The sequence below is a fragment of the Kryptolebias marmoratus genome, linkage group LG5 (genome assembly GCF_001649575.2).
Source record: "Kryptolebias marmoratus isolate JLee-2015 linkage group LG5, ASM164957v2, whole genome shotgun sequence".
Taxonomy (NCBI): Eukaryota; Metazoa; Chordata; class Actinopteri; order Cyprinodontiformes; family Rivulidae; genus Kryptolebias; species Kryptolebias marmoratus.
In genome coordinates this window covers 5,964,390-5,978,024 of record NC_051434.1, presented here as the reverse complement: position 1 = coordinate 5,978,024, position 13,635 = coordinate 5,964,390, and the positions used below count along the sequence as shown (strand labels likewise).

Sequence of the window (13,635 nt, the reverse complement as noted above, 5' to 3'; positions counted from 1 at the left end):
CAATCAGAGCTGCGGACACGGAGACGTTCAGGTGTTTTTGAAGCAACGTTTTCAGGACCAGAGCTGACAAAACGAGCGACTGAGCCCCGGGCTGCCGAGCAAATAAATGGAAATATAGATTTTAGTCGTAGTTGAGATCTGTGTAAAAATAATCCAGAACTAAATCAATGTTTCTTCAGAAAATATCCTTTAATTTCCTTTGAAATGGATAATCTTTCTGGGGAAATCCCTTCCTATAATTTTTGGAGACATCGTGACGCTCGGGGAGTCCCTCTAATCCTCAACGCCGTCGCTCCAAACTCAACCCGGCGTTCCTGAAACAACCGAGTAATAAATCAGCAATTTGGGAAGAATTTGAAAATAACTCAAAAGTTGAAAAACTGGGACTCATTTTGCCAGCATGGGTCACGTTTGTTTTTCTATTAATCAAAATGTTATGACTGATTGCTGTAAAATACACAAAAAAACCCAGGATTTTTCTTTTTTCTGTCAAATATTGTTGCTTAAATTCTGTGATTTTATGTTCAAACCACTAAAACTCCTCCTTCAGCAAGAAAAACAACAAAACGAGTTCCTTCACATTAAAATAACACAACAACCGCTCCGTGTTTTAATCAAGTTTTATTATTTTAGAACATTTGGTTTTTTAGACATTTTCCAGGTTTAGTCCGAAAAGCTTCGCAGCTCCAGAGTTCGAGCCCCCCGTTAATACGAAGAGGCGGACGACAAGCCCCGCCCACCCCACAGGTGACCCCTCCCCCCCTCAACGGGACCAAACACGTCCGAGAGGAACGCCGGCCGCTCCGCTCAGCCCAGCCGCAGAGGTGCATCCTGGGTAACGTGATGGACGGGTCAGAGGTGAGAACGGGACTTTAACTCTGCTTCTTGTTAGCAGGATGAGACGATTTTATTTTATTTTAACTGTGATTTATTTTGTGGGAAGCGTTAAGAACATTGGAAAACCAGGATTGGGATCACTTCACGAGGCGTTCCCTCATCCAGTCAGAAACACGTAAAAACAGCATTTACAATAATCATATGTACAAATATATACCGTACACACTCAGACACACCGACGCAGAACAAACCACCGAGACTCGAGCGTTTTGGGTCGTTCTGAACCGTTTGACGAGCGGCTCCCCCATCACAGCCCCCCCCCCCCCCGCCCTAATTTACGGCTCATTTTTCACGTCACCTGAAAACTGTAGTGTAATTAAAAACAACAGAACAGAGCCTCCGTTCTTAAAACGATGGAGATTAAAAAAAGAAAACTTCAAACGCAGACGTTCGGCTCCGCCTACAAAATGACTTCACAGTGCAATGGCAGTTTCTGTTTAAGACAAGCGTTGATAAAAATGTAGCCGATGGAGCCATTTTGTTTGTTTTTTTTAATCTCGGAGCCCATTTCTTCTGGGAAGAGTAAACAGAAAACTACATTTCCATCCCGTCCTCGACTCTTTGGCCTCTCAGGGAAACAAACGTCTACAGTTCCCCATTTGTCCACCTGCAGGGCTCAACCTAAAGGAAAAAAAGAGGCAAACTACGTGGCCCACTCTGATTGTTTAATACTGTCTCTGAACACCAGCGAGCCTCGCCGCCCGCGTGCATAAATCTACAGCCGCGGCCGGAGAGGGAGGCGCCCGTTTGTTTTGGGATGTTTTGTTTTTTTTGCATAAACAAAAATAACAGCAGGTGTGTGTGTGTGTGGGGGGCAGTGATTCGTTTCTCAAACACTCTACGCTCAGCCGGGTGACGTGATGCGGCCCTTCCAGGCTCCTCCCTCCCTCCCCGGGCGCCATCACACGCTCAGCAGCCAGAAGAAGAAGATGATGGCCACGAAGAGGAAGAGCGAGTCCTGCCAGTTGTTGTTGCCGTTGTTGAGGTTCCCGTTGGGCTGTTGGTCGGCGGCGTACTGATCTGACGGCACAGAGGAGGAAACCCGAATGTTAAAACTACGAACAGTAAATATCTTACCTGTTCATCTGAATCACCTCGACAGAGAGCCCCGGATACTGAGTCAGCCATTTTGTTGTTTTTAAAATTTTAGCTGAATGTTTTTATCCACCACGAACCATCGAGCCACAAAACTCATCGTTTGGTAAACGTAAAGCTCAGAGGCTGCCGCTAACGAGGCTAATGCTAACGAGCGCAGCTCATTTCTGTGATTCGCTGAGAAAGCCTTTAATTCGCTCGATGTCTCCGATGTGAAGCGTCTCGTCTCCTCTGTCTGAGAAATGATTCAAACAGACTTCATATAAATGGTTTTGTTACCGCACGTCGTAAAGCGAGGCGCATTCAGCTCGTTTTTAACTGTTAGCACTCTAAAAAAGCAGCCATTTTGAAGGCAATATTATTTCAGTTTCAGATTGTGGCTGCGTAAAAAGACGCGACAACAAATCAGCTTTCTGTCCGTTTCAGAGACAACCTCTCAGACAGAACCAGGTCTTTATGATGTAGCAACAGACTAGCTGTAGCACTTCCTGTGGAAACATCCTGATGTTTCTGCGTAGTGCGAAACAAACGCAGACGTAAACGTTTATAAATCGGCCTCAGCACGAACCACAACCAGCTTCCACTAAGACGAGTGTCGACTGCGGTCCTTCAGAGACTCAGGCATTCACCGTCCATAACGTGTTCACAGAACCGCTCTTTGAGAGGTCAGACCCTCGTTGGCGTTTAAACGACATGGCATCAGAACCGGGGCGGTTACCTGGTCCAGGTCTGTGGAAGGGGTCGTTGGTGTTGAAGACTGTGGTGAAAAAGCCGAAGGGGAACGCGCCGATGCCGAAGGACATGTGAAAGCCGGTTTCTCCGAAACCCGGGAACATCTGAGGAGGCAGAGGAAACAGTCAGGGTGTGTGTGTGTGTGTAGCTTTGCAGAGGACAACATGGACTCACCCCTCCTCTGCTCTCGGGCTCCGTTCTCTGTCCCTGAGGTCGAGGCGGAGTTTTCAACCTGAAGCGACAGAAACAGGCGGTCAGACGGAACCGGAGCCCCGGAACAGAACGCCGGGGGGGCGGAGACTCAGCGTACCTGGGGTCCTCCTGGCTGGAGCTGCCCCGGCCGTACAGTGGGATGACCTTCTCTCTGCTGATGCCCGCCTTACACACGGGACACTGCTGCCTGCTGGGACGCGTCTCCAACCACTGAGGACACAAATCAGACTAATCCGTCTACGAGACAACGGCCGGAGGCAGACTGAAACATAGAGAGCGCTCCTGGACGGACTTGTGCGCCGATCACTCTTTAATATAGTCTCTAAATCGCTACGGGTTGAGTTCAAAAAGCTGCTTCTGATAAATAGTCAACAAAGAAGAGCTTAAAGAGCAGCTGGATCGGTCAGTTGTTTTAATTGTTTGCTAAAGTTTCAACATTTTTGATGTCCTCAAGCTGTTCAGCTTGTTCAAAAGTAAAACAGAACCCAACAGATTTTAATCCAAGGTGTGTAGCTGTGAGCGGAGACAGATATGAGTCACTTACTTGGTGAAGACAGGGCCAGCTGTGGAGACAAGAAGAGAAAAACGAGATTAATTCACATTTTCAGCACTTCCTTTCTTCTCTGAAGCGACGGTACGAATGTACAGGTGACGGCTCGGAGCCGGGAGGTCACCCGTCCCTCTGGGCCGACCTGCTGCTGATCCACAAACCGCACCGAAAACGCCCAGTTCAGTCTGAGCCACGCCGGCTGTTAAACCCGATTACTTCCTCGACACTTTCCTCTCCTACGGTTCGAGCCAGACTCCGGAGAGCCGTGGCGTTCGGCCGAGTCGGGACACGAGCTAACGAGCACCGGAATCAGCAGAAATACCATCAAACTACCCGACCCGTCCTCCAGGCTTTACTGACACCTGCTAGACAAACATGATGGAAATATTTTTCAAAATAAAGCGACAGAACGAACCGATTTCCAGCGTTCGGCCGAAGCAGAGGTTCTTCGACACGACGGAACTGAAACACAGAAAACAGAGTCGTACCGTGATCGTTCTGAGCTCTCAGAACTCATTTGTTGGGTTTCTGTGCACAGATGGGTCTTTATTTGACGGTTCTAAAAGAGAATCTAAAATCTGTTGTTTTTTTTTTAAATCAGGAGCCGAGCAGGTTTTAACGAGTTTAAACCTTGGTTCTCTGTAGAACAAGCACAAAAAGAGGGAACCCCATGAGCACACCTGATACGCTGTGTTAACGTAATATCTCCTGAACCACTGGACAGATTTGAGTGAAACTTTCAGAACGTAATTATTCTCAATTATTCTGATTTGTTTTTAGTCGAACTGAACTCAGCTGAGTTCAGGTCTATTTATCTTTGTTTATAAAGTTTGTTTCTTCATAATATGACCCCGGGGACCGGGGTTCATTTATGTCCCTCAGCTGGGATCAGGTGTTTATTTTCGATCCTCCATGACTTGAAGGTTTAATCTCCGCGGCGTGTCCCAACTAACGAGGCTGAAGCGTTTCTCCGCGCCGCTGTAACTTTAATTTGAAGTTGCAGCAGACGAGCTGATGTCAGCTCTCCTCCTTCTTGCCGTTAAGTTTCATCACTCCGCGCTCGGCTCCCCGGAGCGGCAGAGGGGGAGGTTAAAAGTATCGTAGCAACTCCGTCGCAGACAGATCCTGAACAGGAAACACCAGAACCAAACGTTAACGTCCACGAAGAACCGGGAAAGAGTCTCCAGGGGCGCCAATCAAACGAGTCCCCGGGAAGTGCCAGTGTTTGAGCTCCACTCATCGCTCCCTGAAGACATCAGAGGTGACAGGATGGGTTTTCTGGTTGTATTCGATGGTTTTGTCACTTTTTAAAAAGAGTTTCTGACATTAAATCAGTAACAGGTGCGAAGAAGACACGGCAGAGTTTAACCCAAACCCCCCCAGAGACAAAGTTACTGGAGTTAATCTGTAACCACAACGGTGGATTATTTTAACTTTGAGTTATCACTCCAGGAATCGCTCCCCCCGTAGCGTCTATGACAACCCCAGCCAAGATGGCCGACACAACTAACCGACCTCGGGCAACACGGGAACGGCTGCAGAGATTTAGCGGCTCAGTTAAAGATGTCAAAATACGCTTTTAACCAGTTTCTACATCGTTAAATGATTGTTTTGGGTTAATTTAAGTCAAACTCGTCAAGGTTTTTTTTGTAAATAATTGTGTTAGAAAACTGTAAATATTGCGTCAACGCTCGATTTCCTCCTCCTCGTTTCCTTTCAGAAGAAGAATCTCACTTGTTTTCCTTTGACCCGGCCTCCCGACTACGGTTCACATCCGGGGACTTTTTTTTTTTTTTTTAAACGTAAACAAACGTCTTGCAATTGTTGGCAACAAAACCAGACGCCGTCGGTTTCGCTCCATCGTTCTGACTTTTTGGTGGCGAATGACAGAAAAAAAAACCCACAAGTTTTCCCAAAAGCTGCTGTGGCTTCAAGACTTCAAGGTGCGTTCCTTGAAGGAAAACTACAAGTTTAACATTCCTGATTTTCTAATCGGGGACTTATCTGACGCCTCGGGCTTCGAGAACCAAACCCCAGACCCTCACATCTGCGAACAGGTGTACACTTTCAACAGGTGGCTCCAAGGTCGAGGGCGTTCTCCAGAACTCCAAACCAGCCGGTCTGATCAGAACATCAGACCTGAGAGAAGGAAGGATGTCTGAGGAGAGTCTGAGCTCAGCTGTCAGGGATCACCATGGGTCTGAGGGCTCCCGGCCCGGGATCAGGAGGGTAATCCCGGTCCTGGGTGACCCGCCCTGACCCAGACCTGATCACATGACCACAGGCTGATTCCAGGAGGTGTTTTAATCAATACAGCAGAATCTGTTCACGCTCAGGGTTGCGTTTCAGTCGGAAAACACCGACTTCTGACGGCTCAGACGGGGCGTGACTCCGCCGTCAACTGACGGGGGAAGGAGGCCCCGGAGTCCGCTCAGAATCGAACCATAAAAAAACACATAAAACTACCTCCGTCGTACCAGAACAGGTGGCCGCACATGCTGATGACAGCGTCCGTGGCAGTGTCCAAACAAATGTTGCACTCGAAGGCGGCCCGGTCCCGGTCCCGTTCCCCTTCGCTGCCGCCGCCGCCGCCGCCGCCCGGGCCGTCCCGGTCGTTGTTGCTCTCTCCGGCGGGGAAGCCTCGCGTGCTGGCCGGCCCGCCGTCACTTGAGAAGCGGGGATCCGCGGCGGCCATGTTTACGGAACTGGTGACCGTGGGGCGGAGTAGCTTACCGAGCCAACCCAAAGCACACGGGCCCCAACCCGAGCTAACGTTAGGCGTGAGAGCCGTCAGAGGTGACCCTGCTGCCGGCCGCGGACCATCGGACAAACCGACACGAGCCTGCCGTTGCTGCCGTTAGACTCAGCGGGGGGTTCAGCTTCCGTGAGGAGCGGGAGGCCGGGGGCGGGGCCTATACGGAACAGAAGCGAGGGGCGGGGCGAAGATAACAAATGAGTTTAAATGGACTTTTCACAACGTTATGTTAAAGCAGCAGAATTATTAATTAGATCATAATTTAGGTGTCAAACTGAGTTAAACTAAGAAGCTTAAATTAAAAACTTAAAGTCTTTGAATATTAAAAATAAATAAATAAATAAATAAACAATGTAAACTGACCTTGGATTTTTACATATATATCAGATTTTTCATATAAAATAAACTAGCATTCTTAGAAGTAATCGCTCACTGAGTTTTAAACCAAAATCCTAATAAGGCTTAAAGTATGTGCCAAACCTTAGCTCAACATCTGTTATCTGTGTTGGCTAATTCTTATTAGCTGTGTCAGCAATTTTGAATCAGTTAAACAGCTGTAGATGTACAACCAGTGGTTACTTTATGTAAGTGTTGTTAAAATTTTGGTCCAGCGGTTCACACAGACATGGGCAGAAACTTTATCGCCTTTACACATAAAGTGTTTCAGCAACACTCTGACTGGTCCCAGCTGTTTGTTTTTCATGCTCCTGAGTTAAAATCACAGATTGGTAAAAAATTCAAACCTAATTATTTTCAGCTTCAAAGTTGACTGAAAGCCAAGCTGTGTGTTTTTAAGCAAAAGTGACAGATCCAGCCAGTTCTAACACGTTTAAAAATTGATCTTGCGGGCTGGATAAAAGTGTAACTTGGGCCGTATCTGGCCCACAGGCCTTAATTTTGACACATGGTCTAAATCATAATTTTGACTTTGTTATTTATTATTAAAAAGTATGTTTTATTTTTACACAAGAGCATGAATTGTTCATAAGTAATATTTTAATTTACAATAGTTACAGTAGTTGTAGGTAGAAAATGATTGTTTTTTTACTGGATACATTACATTACACAAACCAAATATTTGTGCCAATTATTATTATTATTATTATTATTATTATTATTATTATTATTATTATTATTATTATTATTATTATTATTATTATTATTATTATTATTTCTCGGCTCAAACCACACCGGAACTGTTGGAATCGGAATCTTTGTTTCCGCCCGGAGTCATTAGATGTGCGTACCGAAAGCGTGTTGTGCTCAACGAGCGTTTGTTGATGAATATGGCTGTGAACTCGGTCAGTTTGCTCCAGATTTAAGCATTTTTTTTTAAGTTTGTGCCTTTTCTAGCTGTTGTTTTCTCCGCCGGCGGTCCGACATGAAGATTAAACGACAGAAACAAGCGAAGAAAACCATAAGTTTCTACAAATATAACTTCAGCTTCAGGGAGCCTTTCCAGATTCTCGTCGACGGAACTTTCTGTCAGGCGGCGCTGAAGAACAAGATTCAAATCAAGGAGCAGATGCCGAAATATCTGATGGGGGAGATCCAGCTGTGCACCACAAAGTGAGGACTTTTTAAAATAATTTATTATCAATCTCTTCAGCTCCTTGTGGAGATGGCTGCTTTGATTTTTGTCTTTTGTAACTTTTATACTTAAATATTTAACTTTTCTTACAAATTTTTCTCCCATAGAAACACACTGTTCAATTCCTTCAGTTCCCAGCCCGAACCTTTATCTATTTTTATCTTCTTATGCTACTTTTAGCTTCAAGCTACTGATTTGCCACTTTTAGCTAATGTATTGCTACTTTTATTTTAAGCTAGCCTACATTTAGCTCATACCTCACATGTTGCTACTTTAGCAAACCTTTTGCTACTTTCAGCCTCTGTCTAGAACTTTGCTACTTTTAGCTAACATTTTGAGACTTCAGTTTCTAATCCACCTTTTGCCTTTTGCTCCTTTTAGCTCTTACAGCTCAGTTTCAGCTGATGTCCTCTGCAGCGTTCTGACGCAGCTCCTCTGGTCGGTTTCTGCTTTCCTCCTCTGTGATTTTTCTGTTTTGGTTCCCCCTCAGCTGCGCTCTGAAGGAGCTGGAGACTCTCGGGCAGCAGCTGTACGGAGCCAGAATCATCCTGCAGAGGTTTCAGGTGAGGAAGTGTTCTCACTTCAAGAACCCGGTTCCCGCTTCGGACTGCCTGCTGTCCATGCTGGAGGACACAAACCCACACCACTACTTCGTCGCAACGCAGGTAAACACCGAGCTGACCTGCTGCAGTCACACATTCAGGGGCTGAGACTAAAATCAGACACTGCAGCTCTGAGAACACAGATCGGGTCGTTCGTAAAGTCCCGAGTCATTTCTCTGTAGTTGGCTCTGAAGGAGTTTTTTTTTTTTGTTTGAACTTTAGCAGCTTTTCCACTCGTTTCCAGTTCAGTACAGATTATTTTCTGGGGAACGTTTTTGTCGTTTTGACCACTTAACTCTGACCTGTGAATCACAGGTTCAAGACTTTGATTCAGCGTTCAAATTTTGATGTAGATCAGTTTAAACACGAACAATTTAAGATGGAAAACTGCAAATGTAACAGTAATAAGGCCGTCCATCATCTGCCACTTGTTTCGCAGTCAGGTCGTGGCAGCAGCAGCAGCCGCTGCCCAGTTGGACATGTCCTGAACACCTCATTAAGGAGGCGTCCTTACCAGATGCCTGAACTTAGTAAGGACGCCTGGTAAGAACCTCCTCAGCTGGCTCCTCTCGATGTGGAGGAGCGGTGGCTCTACTCAGAGCCCCTCCCGGATAGGTGAACTTCTCACCCGATCTCTAAGGAAGCGCCCGGCTACCCTGAGGAGAAAACTCATTTCGGTCACCACCCAGAGCTCCTGACCGTAGGTGAGGGTAGGACTGTAGCTCCATCTTCACCACAATAAACCAGCACAGAGTTCGCAGGGTGGCAAACTCTGTGCTGGTCAGGCTCAGTCCGAATGGGTTTGCCTTCCTGTGGGCCCACCACCTGCAGGAGGGGCCATACGGGTCGGGTCCATAGCGCTGTGGGCAGCAGCCGAGGGTGGGGGGCCTCGGCACTCTGACCCTAGCTTTTCAAAGCCGGCTCTTTGGACGTGGAATGTCATAAATAAGTCATCACCCGGATTTTTCTACACTTAAAAGGTGACTCTGATGTGTTTCTGTGCAGGACCACACGGTGACAGCCGGTCTGAAGAAGATCCCAGGCGTCCCCCTGCTCTACATCGTCCTCAACACCATCGTGCTGGACAAACCCAGCCAGGCGTCCCTCGACCACGTCCAGGCCGTCCAGCTGGGGGAGCTGGTGACCCCGGCCCAGAAGCAGAGCATCTGCAGCCTGAAGGAGGAGCAGGGCGTCGGCCTCGGGGACAGAGAGCGGCGGGGAAAGAAGAGGAAGAGGAAACAGAGCAACCCCAACCCTCTGAGCTGCCTGAAGAAGAAGAAGAAAGGGCTGCCGACGCCGCCGCTGAAGAAGACGGAGCCGGGGGAGAAGAAGAAGAGAAGCCGACACAAGAGACGGAAAGCAGCAGCAGCAGCAGGAGACAACATGGCTGCTCCTGGAGTATTAAACACATAACGTGACAGAAAGACAGAGACTTTTATTCTTAAAACTATATTTTATAAGTCATACAGGATGTTTCTGGATAAAAGAATCCCAGTTCAGAATATGAAGACATTTAGTTTTGATCCATCTCTCATTGTTCTTTCAAGACAATAAACCGGAGTTTAAATATTAGTTAGAGCATTTAGTTTCTTTTTTACCAAAATTTCGTCTTTGCTGTTACACAAAATGAAAGCTCAGGTGTGCGTTTCTGGAAGTACGATAAAAAAGATGAAGCAGAAGCACGAGAAGAAACGACGACTTTGTGACGTTATTTTCTTCCACGACGAGATACAAAACAGACTCCACGTTATTCTTTAAGATAATCAAATCTACCTCCATGTAAAAAATCTATATTTTGTATTTATTTTTTTTGTTACAACAATAACTGATCCTGATCTAAATTATTCTCCGTCTTCTGAAAGAGATGAGCTGATTCCACCACAGGTCGATCCTTGTCGAAGAAAAGTGCAATGTCGAAATAAAAAGCTCGTTTCTAGAGAAAGTGCACAAGACAGCATGCAGGTACGCCCAACGACTCGAGTTTAAATCGTGTTCTTTAACGATATTCACCTGTTTTCAACACTTTAAATAAAGAAGCTCCTTGTTTGACCGATTCTGACCTTTTTTTTTTTTTTTTTCCTCCGCAGGAATAAAAACCTCATGAATTCGAGTCGGTAAACGAAGTGAAGTTTGAACGCGGCGCCGGGGTTGTTTGGGTTTCAGATGACGTGGAAGCGAGGCCCGGGCGTGGCGACGATGTCGCTGTAGGGCTCCTCCTGGACCAGCTCCACCGCCTGCTGCTTCTTCAGCACCAGGAAGCTGTAGAACTTGGCGGCCGCCTGCTTCCTGTTGTTGTTCCTGCACAGGTCCAGCAGGCTGACCGACTGGGCGCCGGTCTTGGCCATCACTCTCTGTGGACAGGTGAGAGCAGGATTCAGGATTTTATACGTTTTCTGCTTCTGTTAACAGATGTTATTTCAGTTTGGGGTCCAGGGCTGATAAAAAGAGTCAAAACCACATTTTTCAGCCGCGATGTTCCTCCTACCTGCTGCTCACCTGCGTACGTTTGGTTTTTTTTCAATAAAAGCAAACAGTTTGCTGCGTTTTTAAGGTTTAGTTTAACACTAAAACATCGTGAAACTTCTGTTTTTTTTTACAGTTAATCTTCAGAATCTGACAGTCTGGAGCCCCGGTGTCCCCGGCTCAGATTAATAAAGATGATTTTTAACAGCGTGAAGCACATTTTAGCAAACTTTTAGCACATATTAAAGTCTTAAAATGACTTTTCAACCCATTCTTCTATGCAGCTTTCAGAATGTACAATAACATTGAGCGATACATCGAATGAACTCAGTGTTTTGTGTGTTTTTCTGCGTGAAACGACTTAAATGATTAAATCACATTGTTCGTGGGAGTTTTTAAAAAAATGATCAAACTGGGGCCGTTTTACGCATCAAAGGGTTAAATTTATCGTCAACACGGTGATTAAGAGCAAGTTTTTAAAGTATTTGTAATAAAGCTTATTAGTTTTAGTCTTAATTCAAGCTGTTGGACTGGATTCTAAGCTGGTTCTACCTGCAGGCCGTGAAGCATCTGCTGGGTTCTTTTGTTCCACCTCCTCTCCTCCTGGTCCTGGTCTCCTCCCTGCGCCTCCTCCTCCTGTCACAGAACACACGGGGAGATTTTTGTGTTGCTGTTCTCTGTCAGAGGTCGAATGAAACGTTAGGAAGACAGGAGTCGTCGGTGAGCATCTCGCCTCTTCATCGGAGTCGTCCTCGTTCTTCTTCTTCTCCTTGTCGGCGAGGAGGTCCAGCTCTATGAGCTGGCTGATGGTGGCGGCGGCGGTGTCCTCTGGGGGCAGGCTCACGGAGGACGCGTCCAGCTGCTGGGACGCGGCGGCGTTCTGCTGCTGCTGCTGCTGTTCGTCCAGAGCCCCCATCTGGAAGCAGGAGGAGCGGAGGACGGAGTTCAGACGACGCCGTAAAAACACCGAAACAAACCGCGGATGGCTGGACTCACGGGGAGCGCCGGCTCTGCGTCCTGAGACTTTCGTTTCAGGCCTCTCTGGGAGGACGGCGGCGGCATGACCGACTCGTCCAGCGATGAGCGGCTGCCCTCCACCGCTGACGGCTGCAGAGCGTTGGCCTCCTCCATGATGGTCTGATCTGGAGCACAAAATGAATCAGAAACGTTCTGCACCCTGAGCCGTCACTTTAAACATCACAAAACAAGAATCACTAAAAGTTTCTGTTCCAACCTTTCACAGATAAAAGAAGCATAAAGATAAAAACAACCACTTCCTACCGATGATGTCTCTCTGCTGCTGACCTGCCGCTTCCTCCCTCGGCACCTCCTGGTTCTCCAGATCCTTCAGGAACTCATCCAGGCTGTCGGCTTCGCCACCTTTCCTCCTCTTCCTCAGCTCGTCGGGCACCAGTGGGGTCAAACACCTGGTGAACATCTGGAGGAGATGGCGCATCAGAACACCATCGTTTTCGTTTATTCCCCGTTTTTTTTTTTTTTTGTTGTTTTGTTTGTCTTTTTACCTTCAGCAGCCGAGCGTTCCAGAGAGGCTGAGCCGGGAGGGAGAAGAGCTTCTCCACGCCTCCGGTCTCCTTCCACATCATCAGCTTCTTGGTGGGCGGAGCCAAATCCAGGGTGGTGACGATGTCGGAGTAGTCGGAGAGCTGGGCGCGGATGGTTTTGCTGTCCAGCTCCTTCACGCTGTCGACAATCAGCTTCCGTTTGCGTTTCGCCTTGGTCTCCTTCACTGCGGGGGACAGGCGGAGACGATCGGATCTCGTCCCCAGCGCAGGAAACAAACGTCTTTATCTGATTAAAAACCATTCCAAGCGTCATCACCTGTGATGTCGATGGGCTCGAGGGCGAAGGTTTCCTCCTCGTTGTGCACCAAAGCGGTCTGCTCCTGCTGGTCGGTCATGGCGGGCAGCTGCTCCGTTGGACCCGAGTCGGGACTATCGGGGGCTCCAGCTGACACGACACGCAGACACAACCCGTCAGGCTCTTATCGGACAGAAATCTGGACTTCGATCAGGTGTTTTTGTGCCCAGGAGTCTGAGGAACTGACCTGAGAGAGCGTCGAAGTCGTCCTCCTCGTCTCCGTGGTCCTGAGGCATCATCACGCTCTCCGTGATGGCGGGGGGGTCGTCAAATATGCCGCCTCCGTCCTCGTTGCTCAGCAGCTTGTCCACTAGAAACCCAACAAGCAGGTCAGCGTGTCGTCTGAAGCTCCGATGCTTTCAACGTGAAAAAGAAACGAGCTGTTGGATCTTACCCAGCATGCCCCCCTCGTTGCTCTCCATCGGGTTGTCTCCGAAGTCGTCCTTGTACTGGTCGTCGTACTCCAGGTGGTCGGACTTGTCGGCCATCTGGTTGGCTCCGCCCTCGGCCTCCAGCAGGAGGTTGGAAGCCGAAGACCCCATGATGTCCACCTCGAAGGCGCTCTCCTCCCGCATCATCTCCCGGTCGTCCATCCCAAAGTCAGCTGCGCGGCACAAACGTCTTTGAAAATGTCTGACGCCAGACTCAGGATGAGTGAAACGGCGCGGCGGGCCTACCGAAGTCGTTGTCCTGCAGCAGGTTGAGGTTGCCCACCTCCTCTCTCATGGTGATTTCTTCGGCTCTGCTCTGGTTCAGGTTGAACTGCTGAGCCACGTCGATGTCGCTGTTCGAAACACACTTTTTAAATACAGTCAGGCTTTCTGTCTTTCTGTTACACATACGCTTACCCCCCCCCCCC

At 47.9% G+C, this 13,635-nt stretch overlaps 3 protein-coding genes across 3 annotated transcripts in view; 1 reads left to right on the top strand and 2 right to left on the bottom strand.

Annotated features, from left to right (window-relative positions):
* Positions 1-1,198: 1,198 nt before the first annotated feature.
* Positions 1,199-6,409, bottom strand: rnf5 (ring finger protein 5). Its single transcript, XM_017429716.3, has 6 exons — positions 5,965-6,409; positions 3,482-3,500; positions 3,035-3,147; positions 2,899-2,956; positions 2,711-2,828; positions 1,199-1,917 (listed from the first exon to the last, which is right to left on the bottom strand). The coding sequence occupies exons 1-6, from the start codon at positions 6,180-6,182 to the stop codon at positions 1,799-1,801; spliced, it is 645 nt and encodes a 214-aa protein (XP_017285205.1). The 5' UTR covers positions 6,183-6,409; the 3' UTR covers positions 1,199-1,798.
* Positions 6,410-7,456: 1,047 nt separating this feature from the next.
* Positions 7,457-10,007, top strand: utp23 (UTP23 small subunit processome component). Its single transcript, XM_017429715.3, has 3 exons — positions 7,457-7,811; positions 8,324-8,498; positions 9,441-10,007. Exons 1-3 carry the CDS (start codon positions 7,624-7,626, stop codon positions 9,846-9,848), a joined length of 771 nt encoding a protein of 256 aa, XP_017285204.1. The 5' UTR covers positions 7,457-7,623; the 3' UTR covers positions 9,849-10,007.
* Positions 10,008-10,484: 477 nt separating this feature from the next.
* The window catches only part of LOC108243945 (double-strand-break repair protein rad21 homolog A), a 4,393-nt gene continuing 1,242 nt past the window's right edge, over positions 10,485-13,635 (bottom strand). Inside the window, exons 4-13 of the mRNA XM_017429714.3 lie at positions 13,454-13,560; positions 13,171-13,380; positions 12,964-13,086; positions 12,738-12,866; positions 12,422-12,645; positions 12,180-12,336; positions 11,895-12,040; positions 11,632-11,814; positions 11,451-11,534; positions 10,485-10,786 (exon numbers count right to left, since the gene is read on the bottom strand). Coding sequence (XP_017285203.1) covers positions 10,595-10,786; positions 11,451-11,534; positions 11,632-11,814; positions 11,895-12,040; positions 12,180-12,336; positions 12,422-12,645; positions 12,738-12,866; positions 12,964-13,086; positions 13,171-13,380; positions 13,454-13,560 — 1,555 coding nt within the window. The 3' untranslated portion in view covers positions 10,485-10,594. The remainder of the gene's footprint in view (positions 10,787-11,450; positions 11,535-11,631; positions 11,815-11,894; positions 12,041-12,179; positions 12,337-12,421; positions 12,646-12,737; positions 12,867-12,963; positions 13,087-13,170; positions 13,381-13,453; positions 13,561-13,635) is intronic.